This window comes from Anser anser, assembly GCF_964211835.1.
Source record: "Anser anser genome assembly, chromosome: 1".
NCBI lineage: Eukaryota > Metazoa > Chordata > Aves > Anseriformes > Anatidae > Anser > Anser anser.
Window position 1 is genome coordinate 147772876 of NC_139720.1, and position 21454 is coordinate 147794329.

The following is a 21454-nucleotide window of genomic DNA, read 5'->3' on the forward strand; positions in this document are numbered from 1 at the left end:
CTGATGGCAAGCAGAGCTGTTAACATAACCTCCTCCCTGCTCTTAGTGTAGATCGTGTGCTATACTATACACAAGGATGAGTACAAATCACGTTATGCTTATATTCGGAATGGCATCGATCTTCTGAAAGCCCTGCAAAGGAATCAAGGGAGATTAAGAAGATGCTACACAATAAAACTTGGTAGAAATACAAGTAAAAGCACTATAAGTGTCAAAGTGGTGCTGAATAGTAGCTTATCTTATCATGTTAACGAGTCTGAGGTAAAGTATAGCATTATGAGCAAACAGTGATTGAAAGAGAATAACCTGTCCCCTCAGGAAGCATGAGATTCAGAGATCTTTTCCAGAAAACCCAAGTTGTTAATATTTCTCTTCCTCTTCTGAAGTATGAACACTTTCTAATGATCACATCAAAGCAGGACAAAAATAAGCGTGATTCCTGGAAAATTAGAAGATGGACCCAATATTTGAAAAAAATGTTTGTAATGTGTGTAATTGTTTCCTGGGCCACAACAACTTAATTTTTGGCAGCAGGATATCTGAATAAGAATCTGCTCCTTTCCTCTTTTAAGTACCTCCCATGGAAAGGTTCCCTGGGTTTATACTTCCATCCTAATCAGAGACAAAGTTATACCAGGTGTCATCCAATGCAACAGCAGTGCAAACCCAAGTAAAAGCAGGCCACATCAGCATCTGACAGTGTCTGTTTAGTACAAAACATGATTACAGTGTTTATTCAAGCTCATATTGCACAACCCACTTATTTATACCAATAGATGTCTCCTTCCTTATGCAATGCACACGGGGTTTTCAAGCCCACATTTTGTTTAAAGTCTTCAGTAACAGGAAAATAAAAACTGGTTTATAGCTTTATTCTCCAAGTGATCCTGAGCCTAATTATTCTGATGCATTTGAAAATTATGTATAGTTCTACTGATGCCAGTGGTGTTATGCTACTCCTTCGTGAACATAAGCAGAAAGATGATCAGGACCATGGTATTTTATGTCAGCGAGGGGATCATGTACCATATTTGCTGTGCTAGGCAGCATACTGCATCTAAGTCCTAGTGCCTATTGAAACATACAGCTAATTATTTCCTGAGGTTTTCTGAAACCGAAGCTCTACAGAAAGGTTGGTTTTAGACTTATTTTAGGTGTTCTGTTGCAAAAGATAGAAGAGCAAAAAATAAAATAAAGTCTAACGTGTAAACTGGCATGTTCAAATGACCCCGCACTCCAGTCTGTCTTGTCCCGATTGATCCTTTTTGTTAAATATTTTAATTTGACCTCTGTGAGCAGAAAAAATATATATATATTCGTTCTAAGTTTGTGTAGCACTTACACAAGAAGGTCAGGAGAAAGACTCCTAGACTCACAGAAAGTAAAGAACTACTAGTAACACTACTGCTACTGCAGTTCTGCAAATGTCTATAAATGTCCTTCTGAGGCAAAGATGGCAATAGATTTGGAGAAAGACACACTGGAAATACTCATCACTCTAGTTAAATGACCCATCCTTTGATGGCAGGCAGATGGTGAAGTCTGAGTCGTTTGTAACTCAGTAGTCACCCCTTCATGCTACTTCTAACCAAAGCCTGTCACTTCCTCTGCTGCCTGTACTCCAACAAAATGTTCCCTTTGTGCTGTCGCAATCCACTTCTCTGCTAAAGATCCCAAGGGGACTTCTGGTGCTCATCACTGCTCGATGCATTCCAAATTCTGACCGTGCTCACAAATCCTATGTGCAAAAGGAAATAAAAGCTGGTGGTGACTGAAGTGCCTTCCCTTTATGCATTTTAGCAGACCTGTCATTACATCATTTTACATCACATCAGTATTTGGAGCTCCCTGAGAGATGAATAAGCAGTTGGCACCATCTCTGGGCACTCTCATGATGCGCTTTCCTGTTGATCTTTTGCCAAAAGACACTTCTCCAACAAAGAAAACTATCAAGAAGTAATATGCTACTAGACATAAAACAGAAGAAAATGCTTTCCTGTCAGAAGTGACGTAAGTAATCAAAAATGAAAGATGACAGAAAATCACTGTACTTACTATGTGTCGTGCTGCAAACACTCCATCAACTATTGCACAACAGAATGCTGCTACCACGCCAAAGCTGATAAATACGATGGAGGCTACCAACTGAGAAGAGAAAATCAGAGTGAGTAATGTTTTCAATATAATTCTTTAAGTAAAACAATCGTACTATTTTTTCTAGTATTTTTAAATGACATTTTCCCTTACTGTAATGCATGTCAAATCAGTGTGGCAGGCTGCCAGATACACAGTAGAAAAAAAAAAAAGAAACATAAATTCTTCACACTGAGTTGACATAAAATCAAGTCTACTAGAAAAGCTTAAATCTTTCTTAAGAAAATTAGGTCAGTTGTAAGAGTTATTAAATTCAGTGGTGATTTCTTCTAAATCAACTTATTTAATAAAACAGCAGTGGTGTCCACAGGGAGCATGGCAAAAAGCCATGTTCCTGTTGGCTCACATCAGTCTCTACACTGGTAGCAATTCACGCATATTGATAAAGGCATTGTAATAAGTTAATACCTAGCCTGTGCACTCTCTGAAAACTTTTCTCATCCCACATAGTTTGTGACACCTTGAGCTGCAGCAAAGGTAGCTTAAAGCAGAGACTCATGGAAGTGGTACCCCTGGAAGGGCTGGGGCTCTCAGCCTGCCCCTCAGTGGCAAGGTGGGTAACACAAAGTCACAAACACCACGGTGTCTTTGTTAGCCTGCCAGCCCGCTTTGCTCAATAAATGTTATTAATTCTATATCAACAGCACTTTGGAAGGCAAAACACTTGGCCTCTCCCTTACCAACAGTCAATAGGTTTGTGGCTTGCCGGTGCTTCAACAGGTGTTCCTTCAGAGACTAATCAGAGTGCTGTTAGCACACATTTTTGATGGCGCTGGCTCCTTTTGAGGGCATGTTTGAAGGATACAGTGCTGTGAATGAAGTAAGAGGAGGTGGGTCCTGAAAGAGAAATGCCTGACAGGGCCCTCTCCCCTGGTTCTCATTTCCCCAGTGCTATCAGATCAGAGGGATTGCTTCATTCCTTCTTCCCTCTGATTAGAGGGTTAGTGACTCTGAGGACTCTGGACCTTGGGTTTGGACCATTGACACCTGCAGGATGTATGGGGAACCTAACATGCACTCTCTGGCTATATTTTTAATATAATTCAATATTTCTCTCTCCTATTCCTGGCATTGCTGTCGCAGAGTCACAAAAAGAACCCTCAGAAGCATCCTATATGATATCTTAAGTCTAATTTACCACAGTATTGTTATAGTTAATAATTGCAATAGATTAAAAAATTCCTTTGAAAATTTACAGAACAGTGACCTTAATTGATAGATAATTGATAGAAGAGCACACTCGACAAGGGTTTCAGCTTAGAATTTGTTACTTAGCAGTCATTAACTGCTCCTTCACAACATTTATTCCAGAAGTGCCCAGGTACAGATTACCAAAATCACAGCCATATAGTCCACATATCCCCTCTGCATGTACAAAACCCATATCTGCATTACCTAAGTAGTGTTTTTACATGCCTAAAACATGTAAGATATCAGAAAATGATGTAAAAAAATATGGACTCTTTTGCTAATGTTATACTAAGAACAGTATAAAGTCAACAATGTCAATAGGGGACAGGGCACTCATGACTCTCAGGAAAATGCATATTAGGCAAATAAGAAATTAGAATCATCAAATCCTAGAATCACTTAGGTTGGAAAAGACCTCTAAGATCATCAAGTCCAACCTTTAAACTAGCACTGCCATGTCTACCACTAAACCATGCCCCTGAGCACCACATCTACATGTCTTTTAAATACTTTCAGGGATGCTGAATCAACCACTTCCCTGGGCAGCCTGTTCCAATGCCTAACAACCCCTTCAGTGGAGAAATTCTTCCTAATATCCAACCTAAATCTCCCCTGGTGCATCTTGAGGCCATTTCCTCTTGTCCTGTCACTTGCTGCTTGGGAGAAGAGACTCACCCCCACCTCGCTACAGCCTCCTTTGAGGTACCTGTAGAGAGCAATAAGGCCTCCCCTGAGCCTCCTTTTCTCCAGGCTTAACAACCCCAGCTCCCTCAGCTGCTCCTTGTAAGACTTGTTCTCTAGACAAGTTCTCTAGACTTCTTCGTAGCCCTTCTCTGGACATGATCCAGCACCTCGATGTCCTTCTTGTAGTGAAGGTCCCAAAGCTGAACACAGTACCTGAAGTGTGGCCTCACCAGTGCCAAGTACAGAGGGGCAACCAGTTCCCCAATCCTGCTGGCCGCACTGTTCCTGATACAAGCCAGGATGCTCTTGGCTTACTTGGCCACCTGGGCACACTGCTGGCTCACATTCAACCAGCTATTGACCAATACCCCCAGGTCCCTTTCCACTGGGCAGCTTTCCAGCCACTCTTCCCCCAGCCTGTAGCATTGCATGGGGTTGTTGTGCCCCAAGTGCAGGACCCGGCACTTAGCCTTGTTGAACTGCATACGGTTGGCTAAATTACAACCTCAGAAGCCCATAGCATTGGACATACGGTTCAAAGCAATATCAAACATTTGGAAATATGATCTTTCAGAGAACCAGCAAAAAGTACAACTTAAAAGCAGAAGGCCAAACTAGAATCACATCTTTCAAATGCTGTCTGATATACTCTTAATCTCTCACTAGTTCGTGGCTCACAGATTGCAACTTGTAATCACAGGTAGGCCAGCACTGACACAGGGACTGATGAGCGATCTGAATTCCCTGTGTGGGGAGGAGATGGGAAAGCAGAAGTGGCTGAGGCTGATGGTACTGGCTGATCTTGGGAACCTGCTGCACATCCCCTGCAACCAGCTCCCTTCTGCAGTAGTAAAGCTGAAACCCTGAGAAACCACTGTTGGTTGCACCACCCTTCAACCTCCACTATCCCTTGTCTCTTCAGTATCACAGGTCATGTCTTGTGAACCTGGCTGTCTAAAAATCTTGGCATGAAACTCTTAAGATCAATAAGGCTGTGGGCTCCTTGCAGGGAGTTATCACCAATGCAGACTAGTGGGCTGTGCTGCCCTGTGGCAGGTACATTTGTTACAGTACCTGATCTCTTTATTTGAAAAAGCAGCAGTGTTTAAGAGTCCAGATTAAGTCATTATTGTCTGATACCCTTATCTTGTTTTTCAAGTCATAGCAGTCAATCACACAATTAGTGGGCTTAGCCAGGTGTTTCCAAATGGAGTGAGCTCAGGATCAATTTACTGGAAATTGACCTCAAGGTGGCTTTTCATTTCACACATGAGCAACTTATTGATGATTTACAATCCCTAAACCAACATTTTCCACTCATGGGGAGACCTTAAATCACCTAATAAGAGCATGCTGGCCTTTCAGTTTCACCGTATAGCTCTAAGAGACCCATACAGAGGTGCACAGTAAATTGCAGGATGGACTGGAGCTATGGAGTTGACTTTGCTCTCCTCGGTCATGTTGGTGAGCTTCTATCCACCCAAGGAGCTATGCAGAAGTCAGAGGTTGTCGAACAGATTTTTATCCATGCCTATCAGCAACTACTTCACTGAGCGGCCCCTCTGGAATTAAGAGGACCAGTTCTTGATGGAAGTAATATTTGTTGCAATGCAGAAGCTGCAGAATGTGCCCTTAGCTCAGCTGGGGTCCTTCTGACTTAAATTGGCTTACATATGTTTCAGAAAGATAAAAGAAGTAATAATACAGTTGCAACACAAATAATTCCTTAAAATAAAATTAGATTTGTATTCTTCCTCAAGCCTTCCATTGCTTCTTGAGACTATGAGAAACATATAAACAAAGAATAAAATAAATTACGTCTAAAAACTGCAGCCAAGACAGCCAAATGAAGAGCTGTTGTAAATTCAAAAGATAACTTTCCTGAGTGGTGGGTGATTGCTGGAGCTGTGAGTTTACTGAGCCCAGTCGCATCAAGGAAGAAAAGCAGTGCAGTTCATTTATATAGAGATAATTTTTGCTGATAGATAAAATAGCACTCTTAAAAAATAAATACTGATCCATCACATCATCGCATCTCCATTTTTAATAGCAGTGTGCTTTGTCAGGAAAGCTATTCATTATTCATAACAATACATTTTTAACAGTTACTCAAGAAACACTTTTGCTCTTGCCGTTACACTGCTACGCGGCCAGGCTTCTCTACCCTGTGCAACACGACGAGACACGCAGCCATCGTTGGTCCAGCAGACACAGAAAATCACACCAGTCCCCGGCACAAGCTAGAGGCTAGTACCCCAGTAGCTGCTTTAGATACCCCTGTGAAGTATCTCTGTGAGGCTCGCCAGGTCACACTTCTGGCAGACACCTGGTTTCTTCATGGCTCTGGATTAGCCCCTACCTGCTTTCGGTCAAAATGCACGACTGTTCAGATAATGACCATCACTTCAGCACCAGATGCTTTCTGAGGTGCCTCATCCTCTGAATTTAGACTAAGTAGGTCTGAAACTTTAGAAAATCTATGGATTTTTGTTTTCTAAATCACCTTGATATCAAATGTAAGTTACATTATATCTAACAGACACTCCTTTTTCATCCTAAATGGCTTTTTGCATTGCACAGCCTTCAATGCCTCCAAGTACTGTGCTCTTCACCAAGTCTCTCCGGGATTTCTTTCCGGACAGAGGAAGAATTACAATTATCCTCATCAATGTAAATTGAGAAACACTGTCAGCCAGTGCCTTTTGCTCTGAGAAGTGAAAGCTTTGCAACAGGCTATGTAAATGTTATGCCACAGGTTTATAAAGCCCTTTTTAACCCTATGCAGATTCAAGCAAACGTATCTGGAAAAGAAATGGACCGGGCAGTTTGTTGTAGGCTATCCCTACTATTACATTCCCCAAAATAGAGTTTAGTTCCGTGGAGCTTTTGACTGGTTCAACTTCCCCACATCTCCAAGCTCAGAACTTAGTAGAGGCTTAAATAAATTCACAGTTCTTTGTCTGTATGCTGAGGATGAAGAGGAGAAGTTTACAAAAACTGTTACCGATGCTAAACAGACACTGACTTTTCACACCTGGCACAAGCTCAGCCCCGAACTGCATCTGGTACTATGGCAATGAAACAGGGCTGTAGATTAATAGCCTGCAAAGCTAAGACGAGAAAACTGATTGCAGTGCATCTGAGATGCTGCTGTAAACCAAACGCTGCCTGTGTTGTGAGGTGGGAGGGCATAAAAGTACATGTAATTGTGAGTTAATGCCTGCCCACCCGTTCTTTCCAAAGGCTGGTTCTCCAGTGGTAGCACCTCTGTAGCTGAGGCTCTGCTAGAGGGTTGTCACACCACAGGAGACAGGATTATGTCACGTTCGCTATTCATTAATGCCAATCCCAGTCATAGCACTAATTACAATGACACATTCCTAATGATGCAGACTTCTGTGATTGCCCAACCAATGGCCAAAGAACTACTTCCTAGACTGACATCCAGATGAAGGAGGGGAGAAAAAGAAAACATTAAACGCCTGTTTTAAGACCACCAGTGCTGGTACAGCTCATGAAGACAAGGGCTGGGATCCCATCCATAAACACGTAACTTGCTTCTGAATGTGAGACACTGAATAACGTAGCCTAGAGCAGACACCTTTATTGCCAGGAAGGTGAGGCAGACACCCTTGAAGGCCTTCAGATAGTGACACTACACAAGATGTAGTCAGGCCTTGATATCAAGTCTTGTGTTTAGATCAAGTGGCCAACTTAGAAATCTACAGCCTTTCCCCACTACCATCACTGTTGAATTCATTATGTCCAGTAATACGTTGTTGATTATTATCAGCAACAACACAGGTGTTTGAATCAGATTTTCTTCTCTCTTGCTGTTGTTAATAGCATCTCAGAGCTGAGCCTGTGTGACTGAAACTGTGTCTTGCTCTCTTGTCCTTAATTTGGTCCCGTTTTCCAGCCCTGTCTCCTGCTGCCTGTCCCAGAGGGGTGCATCCTTGCACACCAGCTCCGGTGCTTGCCTGAATACACAGCCAGCCAGTGTAATTCACTCACGAGGCAGAAAACTTGTTTGTTTCCCCAAGTGAGTAAATCCAGGTTGCTAAAAGGGGAGATGAGCACTAGACCTAGTGCAAATGGGAGAATGGGACTGTGTGACCAAGAGAGAAGGGAAGAAAGTAGAAGCGCTGGCAGCAGCTATTAGGTTTTCTCACCTCTTTCATGTAATTTGCACTCCTAGGGATTATTGAAGTAAAAGGTAGGTTTTAGCTGTAATGAGTAAATGATAAGGACTGGATTGGTTGTGCTGCTTGTGGTCAAGAAGACTTTTGTTTTCCTGCCTGTGAAGAAGTTTGCTGTTTGTGTCAGGGTTAATTAGGAAGAATAGCAATGTGAAAAGGCCAGTTGGTGGAACGTGGGGAGGGGAAAGGTCTCATGAGGAATTTAAGCAAACTCGCATGCAAAAAAGGGCAGAAGTAATTAGATAAACAAATGTTGGTACAGAATACAGACACCACATGAGAGATATCGATTACTATGCCAAGGAGAAAAAAACAAGATCAAAGTCCACTTTGAAAATAACGGCAGCATTTCCATTCAGAAAATTTTTCTTCCTGCCCCACATCCAGAATGGTAAAAGGCAGAATTCACAACATCTTTTGTTATTCTTTAGATTGGCACAGTTAATTCATGTCATACGTAGGCATAGTTAATGAATATTGCTTTCTCTTTTTCTCCTCCAGTGGTCCTTTTTCTCGACTTGTGCAGATAATGCATTAATTTTGCAAGTCACAATGACAAGGGACTACAGAAGTGCCCACGGTCAGGAAATGTGCAACAGGGTGACTTAACAGCCCCAGCTCTCCTCCAGCCCAAGAGAGCTCGTGTAGCACATTTGAGTCTGCTCTTTCCAGCTCCTCCAGGCATACAAAGAGATCTGGAGGAAAGGGACAGTTTCCTGGTCAGGTAAGCAAACTTCTTGAGTTACTGGGGACTTTACCTGTGATAATTGCTGTGACGGTTATGGAGATGGGAGGAATTGGCATCTGATCACATTGACAACATGCCCAAGGATGTGCAATGGGTGTGCTGGGTCCAATGGCAGGAGGTGGTCCTGCTGTGAGGTGCCCACACAGCGACCTCCCTAAGTACATAATGTCACATAACTGTCTGAACACGTTTACAAAGAGTAAAGACTTACATGAGTCACCAGGCAACATTACTGCTCTCCTTTACCTCTCTTTCTACTACTAGTACTGGATTCTCTGCTGCAGACACCCTGTTATGGATACCTCTGCACATGCTCAATGATTTCTTCCCAGCAAATTTCCCTGCACACTTTGACTAACCAGGTGTTTAAATGGCTTTGGCTCAGTTTCCTTAAGCTATGCGTTTTCAAAACTAATATTTTATTTAGGAGATGCACAGGCAAACCCCCCTCAACTTCTTCTTCCATCACTTTTGGCTTTCTTAATAGTATTCACAATCTAGCATGGGGGCACCCTGTTTCAGGAGCTCCCATTTATTATTACTTCTGCATCCATCAGCACATTCATTACTGTTTCCCCACCTCCACTAGTCCTAAATTCTTGGTTTCATTTCAAAATCGTGGAGCCCTCCTTTACAACATCTTCACTACTGCCTTGTCGAACAGGAATAAAATGACATCACCATGAGCGTATCAGCCATTCCCAAGCAGCCCTCTTGTCATTTCTCTTCAGGACCTGAGAGCCCACGGGTCAAAACTGCCCCTTAATACTCTCGTTGATAAGCTTCCTCACCAGGCTTTCGCAGCTGACCACGCACACAGCACCTCTCCCATTCTCCCTCCTCCCTCCCTGTCAGTCAGCAGCAGCTGAGCCACTCTCACTCTTTTTGAGAACAGCAACTTAACTCTTCTGCAACTCCGGTCACCTACAGAAGTGTAATGGAAGCATTTTGCATTAACATTGCGCAGTCCAAACAAAATCCTTGTATGCTAACTCAGATCCCTAGTCTAGATCTCTCAAATGGTTTCACCCTCTAGAAACGCTTTCTTCAACTAATCCATAATTTACACCAATCCGCTTTCCATTAATTTTTCTGTAACGTATCTTGTCTTTTCTTCTAACCTGCTTAAAACATCTGAAGATACTGTTTCTGTGAAAGATGCTATACGAAATAAAGATTATTTTTCCCATATTTTCATCTTCAAGCAATGAAAGAAGGGTGGGAATTCAATCACTGGCCCTTATGAAACATGAGCCAAAGATATTCAGAAGGGCTCCCTGATTAATTCCTTCTCTCATAGCCTATTATCAGTTACAAATCTAGATCTAAAACAGCCAGAAAATTATTTCAAATTGTTTTATGAGCAAATACTTCCTAGAATGACCAACCAAATGAATGAAATCAACCTGCATCGAGCGGTTTACATGCTCTTAGACTTTAAAACTGGAGCCACTGTTACACTGCAGCCAGAGAATGAATTTGATGTATGTGTAAATAAGGAGAACACATCAAATTCAAGATAATTCATTCACTGATGAGTAAATGCTTGTCTTGAATCAATTAAAATTAGCACCACTGCTGCTGCGCTGTCTCTGATCTCTGCTGAAACACTCTAATTCTTGGGAAAGTACCAGCTACTGGAGGCCAGCAGATGTTATTAAACCGGTGTTAGATGAAAGACTGAACTGTACTTGCTTCACATATTCCAAGACAAGAAGCAGAAGGAAACCTAAAGTTTTTTTTTAGTCTCCTGGCGTGGGGCTAGTTTTATTATCTGTGCTATTTTAAGCCCCCATAGCATCTGAGGCCCCCTGTTCACACCCCAGTAACCTTACCACACAGCTACTGATTCAAACAGCACTGATGTATTTTCCCCCCGGTCTGCGCTGATACAGCCACCCTAATGACCGATCCTCTCTCCTTCCAGCAGGTGCAATACAAATGCTCTCCTCCACCCATGTTTCAGCTGTTTCTAAAGAGAGTTGTTGTTTAAATAGCTGCTCTGTTCTTCTTTCAGCCCAAACAGAATGGGCATCAATTATATGATCAAAATCCTTCCCCCTCTTTCAGCTTCTTGCTGCTAGGTAGAAGAGCACTGAGGCTTCCTGGGGCAGTTCTGGATGTAGCGTGCTTTTACAAGAGACCGTGCTGTCCAGTCATCTTACCCTGTTTTTCCAAGTCCTTGCCTTCCTAATCTAACATTTCTAAATAGAAGCACAACTGTCAACTACTACTTTGTTTCAAGAGCTGTCATTTGGCAATGGACTTATTCATATTTTTTTTACATCTCTACAGTTGAGTATTTCAGCTGGTCATCTCTGTTCCTCTTTAGTCAATGGAGAGTGAGGCACTTCCAGATACCTCCTACACTTATTACAGGTTGGGATTAATTACTTTCTGAAGCTATCTTTTTTTCCACTGGCTATAGAGGGACTCTAGATATGGAAGTACCTGTGCTGAGAAATCAACCTGCTGTCAATACTTCTTTCATTCCCTTGACGTTGGCTGCTTAGATTTGTGTTTTCTCTTCTCTTTTCACTTTCCCTCAGTCATTTTGCCTGGGACTTGCAGGGGAGCAAGAGAAGTAATCTGGAAGGTGAAGAGGATGCCTTGGATTTGATGAGGACAGAGTATTATAAAACAAAAGGGAAAAAATAAATAAAAAATAAACAAGCATAGCTGGATTTCACAGCTGGAGAAATGCTAATGGTTTTGGAACAAGCCTAAGCAAGCCTTAGTCCACCAGAAACTTCAAATTGGTAAGAATTCCCATTGCAAACATAGCAAAAGCACTTATTTAACAGTGGTTTAAGACGGTTGCAGATTTAGGGATATCAAATATACAGACAAGAAGCAAAAAATAAAGGCAGTATTAAGTGGAATGGGCACAAAAGTGAAACATAAATTTAGATTCACTGATCAGCGGTGCTGACATTATAGGAATCCAGCACATTTTTCCCTTCATGGATGCTCTTTTATTGATGCAAGTGGAACAAGCTCATTTCATCACTTAAACAGAGGCAGCTGTTCAGAGCAGTATGAGAACAATAAAACAGAAATAAATAGCGCGTTGTGTGTCACAGAAGTTTGTGCTTCCTGGTGAAAAATGGTGGAACTGACATAGACCAAGACAACTACAGCTGACACTGTTTAGCAGCAGGTACTTTTTTAACACCAAAGTCTGTTACTGTCTTTACAAATCCTCTTTCACATTACAGTGACTGCACTGTTTTCTAGTACGCGTATGCTCTTTATCAGAAATGCATTAAAATCAAATTACAAGCTTTCCTGTAGTGAAATTCTACCTGCTGAGTCTGGAAGATTTTATCTGGCCAACTGGGATACTCATCTCTTTAATTTGATCTCATTCTTCAAACAGAGGATCAGAAACTGCCTGTCTTCTCTGGGCACATCCTGCCTCACCTTCTCACCCATGTACACATGAGAATTTGTCCAGGATTCCTTACCAACACTTTTTATCCCCTGCCTCCTGCTTGCTATGGAGAATAATTGATTTCTCTATTGTTCCACAAACACATTTCATGGGTCATAAAGTTTACTTTTGTTCTCAGCTGTGTGACTGTAATGCTTTCATTACATAAACACCATAAGAAAGCAAACTGGCAGAAAAAAAATATCCTGTTATGCACTTAATTCCATGTGCTGTTTCCAAGCACAGTTCTTAAAGGAACTACATCCCTAACTACATCCCTAAAGACTTCCATTTAATAAGATGGAGGATTTAAACTGAATCGGTGGTTTGAGCCTCTGACTCAAAAAAGCAGTGCCAAACTTTAAACATCACAGTGTTGAAAATAAACTGTGCTGGTGCATGTGTAATAAATGCACAATAACAAACTGTGCTGCGTATGTATACATACACTCACACACATATATATATACATGTATGTGTCTCCCTTCTATTTAATTTAAGCTTCCGGAAGCAAACTGAAGCCATGATGGTTGCCAAGACAGCTCTCCAAATGGAAGTCAAAATCTCTCTTTCCTACATTTTCCCCCTTTGCATTTTCCCCCATTGCACAAATTTTGAAATTCTTTCTGCCAATGATAACAGTGAAAATATGGTAGTTTCTTCTCGGAGACTGTTCTAGCACCATGTTGGGTCACAAGCTGAGGAACCAAGGGTGGGTATGACCTGAGCTGCTGAACATCTTCATGAAGCCCTGGGTGAGGGCCCAGGGTGCACCCTCAGCAGGTTCACTGAAGACACCATGGCATGAGGCAGCAGTCAGCCACATCTTTGCAGATATTTAGAGGCTACATGTAACCCTGCACAACCTGATCTAACTTTGAATTTGCCCCTGCTTTAGGCAACTAGTTGAACGAAAGGCCCTTCCCAACTTAAACCATTCTCTGGTTCTGTCAAAACACTCAAAATGGGGGAAAAAATAGCAGAAAATACCACCCCATATTCAGCATTTGGAACTCACACGTACATTTAATAATACTGAGTCATTCAAACCTTACAGAAGACAAGAGGTGCCATGAAGTATGACTTTGACGTCTATAGTTGTTGCATATTTATTATGTAGTGGAAATCCTCATTTTTAACATACAAGGTCAAAAATCTGCATTAGAAAACATAAAATATTTTACTTGGTCCTTCATTCATGAAATGCTTAATCCTAATAAATAAAGTCTCTTGTAACATGCTAACTGAAATAAAATATAAACAACTTTCAACTATTTACATTTTTATTGCCTATATAATTTCATTTTCTGAATTTCACTTGCGTTCACTTCGGAAGGTGCTTTCATACCCACAGATATACACCCGTCGTCTTCCTCTTCAGCTGAAATAACTGACCTTCAGAACACCTCCAATTTTTTGCTTTGCTTGTGCACATGACTTTACTGAATATTCTCTTTCATGACAAGGAATAACATAGACTTCCCAGACCTACTGTGAATAGACAACATGCAAAATCCTTCCCCAAAAGGATTAGAAAGGGGTTACAAAGCAGCTTCCTGCCAAATAAATCAGATAATATCCAAAAGGGCACCATGTTTATAGTCTAAAAGGAGACTGGACAGTCTAGACACAGGCTGCACCACTCTAAAACTGGGCAGAGTTACGGTATGGTATCTTTTGTGATCTCCTCAGCATTAGACAAGACAAATATAACTGTCACTTAATATTGGATTGTTCCTACCACTCTTCAGACATGTAAAACTCAATAGTCCAACCCAAATCACCCTTCAAGGCTCCTTCTAGAATCTCAGGAGAAAAAGAGATGCCTCTAAATGGCACCTCATTACAGCAGTCTAGGAACTAGACATAAGAGACCGGGAAATGTTCTCAAAGAATAAACTGCTTGACATTTATCACCTAATAAGATGCTGTTATATTTTGAAAGAAATGCAGATATGTAAAGAAGAGACATGCTTGAGCTCACACGAGCGTCAGTGTCAACGTGAACTGTTTAGCTGTATACAAATCTCTCTGCCTGCTTCTAAAACACGCAGTTAAATCACAGCACAAAATCCAGTGCACATTTACGACTGAAAAGATGGTGATAGGTCTTTTCAGTTGTAATCATTTTAAAGGTGCTAAACAAGACAAGGATGATTGCTAATTTATTCCACTATTATCATTTTTACATCAACATCAATTGTTTTACCCTGAATGCCGTGAAATATAAGCACACAAAAAAGTAATCACTAAAAAAGAGAAGTACTATTGACTTTCTCAGCAGCTTGAGTTCCAGTGAGAAATAATACTTCCATAATGACAATGATTACCTTTACATGATCTGCATGTCCCCCGGTACTACATTAAAGACTTTTTTTCTATTTATTTCTGCAGGAACAGCAAAGACAGTCTCAGGAGATCTACAGAATTGTAACTGTATTTCTCTTAATGTAAACAAGCTGCTTTAATTAGCTTAATATGTTATATGGAATCTATCAGCAATTAGCATCTTCGATGAAAATCTGTACGAAAGCCAGTTGCTTTCAGGATGTTCAATTGTCGTGAAAAAGAAAACAAGGCACAATTTGTTTGAACAGTGTAGGGTAGGTATCTACATCAATATCTTTTCTTTGTATACGTATTACTAACCACAACCTTTACACAAAATACCCAGGGGGGATTTTCTGATGGACAAAATCTATTTTTAAAATATAATTGGTTTTGAATAGCAACAGAGGTTTGGCTCTTACACTTCTGAAAACTGGCTCACACACATAACCTCTTTGAAAAAGCTTTTCTTCTGCAACAGATACAAAGTCTAGTGGCAAGAAAATAATCACAAGTAATAATGAAATATTACCACACATACATCTCAACACAGGATAGGAATGCCTGCATTGTCAGAGAAGTCTGAACTACTAAGAAGAGAAAATTATTGCTTTGTTTCTCTAACTTCTGCTGTAGTCTTTTTACAGAACTTAATCTGAAATCTAATTATTGTTGACAGAGATCGGGAAGCAAGCATATTAAGCCACCTAAACTTAGCACCCCTTGAGAAGTCTGAAGAAATAGCCTTGCCTTTTCTGTTTGTGTGCAGAGCTCCATGTTTTAGCCTCCCTCATGTTTTCTGCTTTTGTCAGAAACAATGTCTCGTAAAAATCATTGCAACTCAAGGACCATATTTAGTCAGCTGAGCATTAGCTTTATACCTGAGTGTGTCTTAGACATGTCAGCTAGAAAATTAACTGTGTGTTAGTGTGAGGAAAAAACAACAACAACAACAACAAGCAAAATTCAGCAATAGATAAATACAGGTGTCAGACCTGCTGCAGACAACTGTAGCACTGAAGTTTGCGCTAACTCGCACCTCCTGTGGGGTCACTCTTTCTCTGTGCACTCCTCTTTCTCTCTCTGTCCTTTACGTTCCTGTATCTTCTCCCCGCACTCTTCTCCTTCCTTTGCTGCTGGCTTTGCTGTAGCTCTGCTGCTGTCAGGGGTGACTCCCACTCCCCCACTTACAGCTCTTCCAGGCAGCACCGTAACACTGCAGATGTTCCAAAACCCGACAGTTATCATGGTGCCCTGGTATCCCCTGGTCACTCTTGGAGGCACCACATATTCAGCACACTCATTTTCAGCCTTGTGAACAGAATGGCTTGATGCGACTGGCGTTGGAGAGATGTATGAGTGGAAAGTGTGAGACAGTGCTTGTTTTTTCCACAGGGTTAGCCAAAACAATATGCATTGTGTCTTACTAATACCGCACATTTAAAGAGTGACGAGTCTCTTGGTGCTAGCTGATGCTACCTCCATGCTCATCTGAAGAGAAACCTTTTGCAGCACTGCCAACCGTCCTTTTGGAAACACCAGGGACTCTGCTGAAAGAGGTGTCTACCTCCCTGCTCAGCACTGCTTAGAGCTCTCAGCTCAGACCTCCAGCCACAGACCCCCAGCGCACTCCAGCCTTCCCTACCTCTGTAATTTCAGCATCTCATTTTCTAATCGGAAGTATGTTGTACTGTAACATGAGGAGACGGCAAGCAAGCAAACGAGCGAGGAGACTTCGTGTCTTGCAATCAAATCCATTTGATTTGAGCAGTATATTATCTTCCACGCATCCGGCTGGACTAAGTGCGCCTTTGTAATGTAACGACTTACAGCTATGCTCTTCAATCCATGACCTGCCTTGTGGGTTACAAGGGAGCAAAAAAGGGACAGCAAAACATTATGCTTTAATTTCTGCTGTTTGCTAGTTATAAACATCCCAAATCAGTGTAAAGGCGTCTTATCCTCAGTCAAAAGGAGATTTTGTTCTGCTGGTGCCAAGCTCTGCATAACAGAGGCGAGCATGAATGCTGAGAGCTCAACTGAAATCATGCTCGTCAATGAGGCAGAGCCTGATTCTGCAAGCAGCAGTTCCTTTGAATTAAGGGTTATACCTTGGTCAGCACATTGAGCTCCCACTGTGGACTCTGGGATGCCAAGAAGAAGGTCAAAGAAGTGTAACATCATTAATGTCATGTTTTAAGAACAAACTATTGTCCATTTGGCCTAACTGTGCCTTCATTCCTTCTCAAACCCTGTGTTTGCATTTAGTGAGTGCTGGGTTTTTGCTGGACTAGCTCTGCTAACCATTACGTATTTCATATTGCACTCAGCGTATCATAAACCATGAATAAATCCGGACTTACAGAGGATAGGTCACAAATAAATACAACTTCAAGACAAAGAGAGAAATAGATTTATGGAGGAAAGGTCAATTAAAATGGATTTTTCTCTAGTGTAATTGAACCTACATTCATTTTCAATTTTAAAAACCGAAAATGAAGTTTTGAGTCATTACAGGGCCAAAAAATTGTCAGAGCTACACTAGGTTAAACTCAAATTATACAGATGTAACTGTTCAAAGGAAGTCCGGTTAAAATAGAAGTAACTGAGTAAATAATTCCTTTTCTTCCCCTCACACTTTTGTCATGAGGCAATGAACAGAATTTTTAGTCACCAGAAAATGATATTTCTGTTACATTTCTATGCTTATCTAAGACTTTGCAGTCTTATTGATGGCTGCAAATTTGTTTTAGCTGCCCTAAACCTTTTCAATTGAATATACTCAGTTACACTCCAGGGAATAATTACTGTCCTCAGTTGTGGTATGATGTAAACCCTTTCCAACTCATTTCCGAGACGTTCGAAAACAAGCGGCTCAGCCTTAGACAGTGCTTCCAGGCTTAGCGCACTGTGGGTGATACTCAAGACGAGACGTATAATTAAACTTTCTAGTTACCTTCTTGGTCTGTTCCCCAACAAAACAATCTTTCAACAGCCAGATCATAACTGTTATGAACAGAAAGTAGTTTTCATTGCTCCAGTCTGGTAAATGCAAACAAACACTAAGACCATACACACTGGATACTTATTTCTTCACTGTCCTTGTGCAAATGATACAAGGCATTGAATCTTACAAGCTCTGGTAGCATCTCACCCACCTTCTTTCTTTTGGTCAACCATTTTATTTTCTGCTAAAGACAGAAGCAACAGAGAGGCTACACTGCCTCTTAGGAAAACTGAACAATAAAACAGCAAAGGAACGTGAATGCTGTGGAAGACAAAGCTATTGTCATCTACCCACCCTCTAGCCTGTAACTTGGAACCAGCTATCCATCCTGGTCTCCAGTGTAGAAATGAGGGACAATAGTTCTTAAAAACAAATAATTTGTTTTGTTACCAGCAATATTAATGAGGCCTGGCTTGCTGCAGATTTGTGTCGCACGGGTCATGTTCCATTTGGACTCCCTAGTTGTTCAGGGTGATGAGCTGACACTGCATCCTTTACCACCATGGGGGATTTACACTTCTTTTCTGAACCCACATGTGAATTTCCATGAAACCCGAAGGAGCTGCACATCTCTGAATTCTCTACCTTCCTGCCAAATTTGCCTGAAATTGGCCAATGCATTTAAAAAATGGAATAGGGAACAGAAAAAGACACAGACAAACATCACGGCTTTATCAGTCTCACCTCTTTGAGAAACACAGATAGAAACAAAAGCTGAAAGTAGGGGAATACTTGAAATACACCACTGAAACTTTCAGACAATGAAAAAAAAACAGCACACTGATATTATTAAAGAATTTTGACTATAAATAATCAAATCAAGACTGGAATTACTAAGAAGAAAACAGGAAATCACAGCAGACTACTTCTATATTGTTCGCAAAACGCAAGGTAAATCAATCATTTCCTCCTCTGAGCTCAACAGCGCTCTTTTGATTTACACCTGTGAAGGCTCTACATTATGAAATGAATTGCATTTCATAACGCTTAGCTATAATCAGTCTACTGTACAGTGCACGTTGGACATGCTTCTGGTCAACCAAGACACTTGGTCAACCAAGACACATTTTTTGCTGAGAGCAAGGAAAGTGTAAGACTGCACAAATCCAGTCCCATATACTTTCCTTTGCCCAGATGGACCCAAGGACTTTAAATGACTTCCTCACATAAATAAAAGCAAGAGGTTTGCAAAGCCAAGCTAAATCTAAAAACAAACCACAAAGTATCATCAGATCCTGTCTGACCTAGCCTCGATAGCAAGAGCTCTGAGGTTCATTTTCTTTTAACATGCATATTTTCAGGAAAGTGTTGCTGACAAACTTCTCGTGCAGGATGAGATAGTCTGTTATGGTAGAGCTGATAACACGGCTCCTTGCTGCTCAAACTGGCACATCTCATGCATTTGGCCTTTCTCCTCATCCTTTTCTCTGCTACACACTCCTGGCCAAATTCTGGCACTCATCTGAACCTGCCCTGAGTCTGTTCAACTCACTAAATTAACAGGGAATTAATTTGGTTTGAAAAAAAAAAAAAAAAGTGATCCAGAAGTGATAACCCCTTAAATCATCCCTTGCCCCATACAGAGAGAATCACTGGCCACTTCATACTTCTCAGAAACTTCTCAGAAAAGGTGAAAAAATGAAAAAACATTTTGGAGCAGATGCAGCAGTTTTAAGTCAGCAGGAAATCTCTGCTTTTCATTTTCTTAAGACATTAAGGTACAAAAAAAGGTACAAAAAAAGAAAACAAAAAGGGCAGTCGCTTACCATTTGTCTTCTGTTCTCTACCAGGTGGATGCCAACAATCCCTAGGAAAGATCCAAAGCCAAGCTAAGGCAAAGAACAAAACCAACAGAAACACATGAGGTCAGCTTATTTGGTCAACATACCAAATCATCACAGTGATATCTGAGCAGGTGTATCATACAGATGGGATAATTGGGGTGTGTCAGGAGAAAGAGTGAATGTTATCATAGAATTATAGAACAGCCTGGGTTGCAAGGGACCTTAAATATTATCCAGTTCCAACCCCGCTGCCATGGGCAGGGACACCTCCCACCAGACCAGGCTGCCCAAAGCCCCATCCAGCCTGGCCTTGAGCACCTCCAGGGATGGGGCATCCACAGCTTCTCTGGGCAGCCTGTGCCAGGGCCTCGCCATCCTCTGAGTGAAGAATTTCCTCCTAACGTCTAATATAAATCTTCCCTTTTAGTTTAATTCCATTCCCCCTTGTCCTGTCATTGTCTGCCTGAGCAATAAGATGCTCCCCACCTCTTTTATAAGCTCCCTTTAAGTACTGAAAAGCTGCAATGAGGTCACCCTAGAGCTTTCTCTTCTTCAGGCTGAACATCCCCAGCTCCCTCAGCCTTACTTCATAGAAGTGCTCCAGCCCTCTTCAGACCTTCCTGGCACCAGGATTCTCACCAGGCTCATGTGGGCTTGCAGAAAAGGAGGTTCCTCAGTGACAAACATATAAGATGTAGCTGGCCACAGATTCAGAAACAGCCACGGTAGGAGTGCCAGTATCAGCAGCAGGTCTGTTTCGACAGCGCTCCCTCCCTGCCTTGCTGGCTGTCTGCTTCTTCTGCAGGCACTCAGTGCGGCTGGCACTCCTCCCTGCTCAGTGAAACCCCGCTCACCCCCTTAGCTCCCACCCAACGCACCCCATGGATGAGGCATGAATTTTCTGTTAAGGTGTCTAAACCCCTTCCTGGAACTAGGTCTCCGAATCTGGTTCAAAGCCTCTTTTCCAAGCCCAATTAGGTTTTTAAGGACTAAGTGTCCCAGCCAAGGGCTTGAGCGAGGCCTGTGAATTCCCTGCTCTTATGCACAACCACTCGCAGCTGAAAGCAAATCTCCTGTAAGCACTTTAATCGCTCAGCGTAACAACAGGAATCCATGATTCTCCCTCAAGAAGACAAATGTAGGGAAAGGGGATTAGCTACTGAGTGCTTTGGGAAGATTTATGTGAAAGAGAGGCACAAGTACTGAAAGTAGAGATTTTGAAAAAGAAAGAGTGTGCAAGCACGTCTGTGCTGACTGCTGAGTAGGGGAGAGACTTGGAACCGTGAGCAAGGACACTGTGTTCAGGGGACAGCAACTTTGTAAATTAACATAGCTACATCAAAATGACAGCTGGTTCCAACCCCAATTTTTCATCCTAAAAGGAGCAATCCATGCAGTCCCATTTAAGGTTTACAAATGAGGACACAGAGCAGAGCAATATTATCCACATACAGGGAAAAAAATAAAAAATAAAAAATTAATAATAAAAAAAAGAACCAGATAGAGATCATGCTCTAAGCCACGACATTGCTGAGATTGGTTTAGGGTTATATGTGCTGCTTTTCTTGTATGGTGACTGGGACATTTGGACTCTGTGGTCTCCTGGTTGAAAGATTATAAAAATAGCTAATTAAAATAATACAAGCAGTAGTCACGGAGAAGTGATATGAAATACTTAAGTATAAACAGTATTTATAAGGAAATAAGGTTCAAGAAGCTCCAAGCCAGCTTTGTAACCCGTTCCACAAAGACAACCCTAAACCCAAACGGATGATCAAGCAGTGATCTACTAAAAGCAGGCATCTTCCAAAGTGGAACATTATACTAACTCGCCTACACACAGAAATATTGTATGTTAAATTACTTTGGCTGTGTAAATGTAGATAATACCTACTGCTATAAAGATGCTTTTATAAAAAAGCTTTT

The 21454-nt window shown here is 41.5% G+C and overlaps 1 protein-coding gene across 3 annotated transcripts in view; it reads right to left on the reverse strand.

Annotated features, from left to right (window-relative positions):
- TMEM255B (transmembrane protein 255B) overlaps window positions 1–21454 on the reverse strand; it is a 71849-nt gene that overhangs the window by 39014 nt on the left and 11381 nt on the right. For 2 of the 3 annotated variants that reach the window (XM_083801811.1, XM_083801813.1), the window contains exons 3-4: window positions 19511–19573; window positions 2056–2145 (exon numbers count right to left, since the gene is read on the reverse strand). In XM_083801811.1, the coding sequence (XP_083657937.1) occupies window positions 2056–2145; window positions 19511–19573 (153 nt within the window). The remainder of the gene's footprint in view (window positions 1–2055; window positions 2146–19510; window positions 19574–21454) is intronic. The other variant, XM_083801812.1, reaches the window with a different exon arrangement.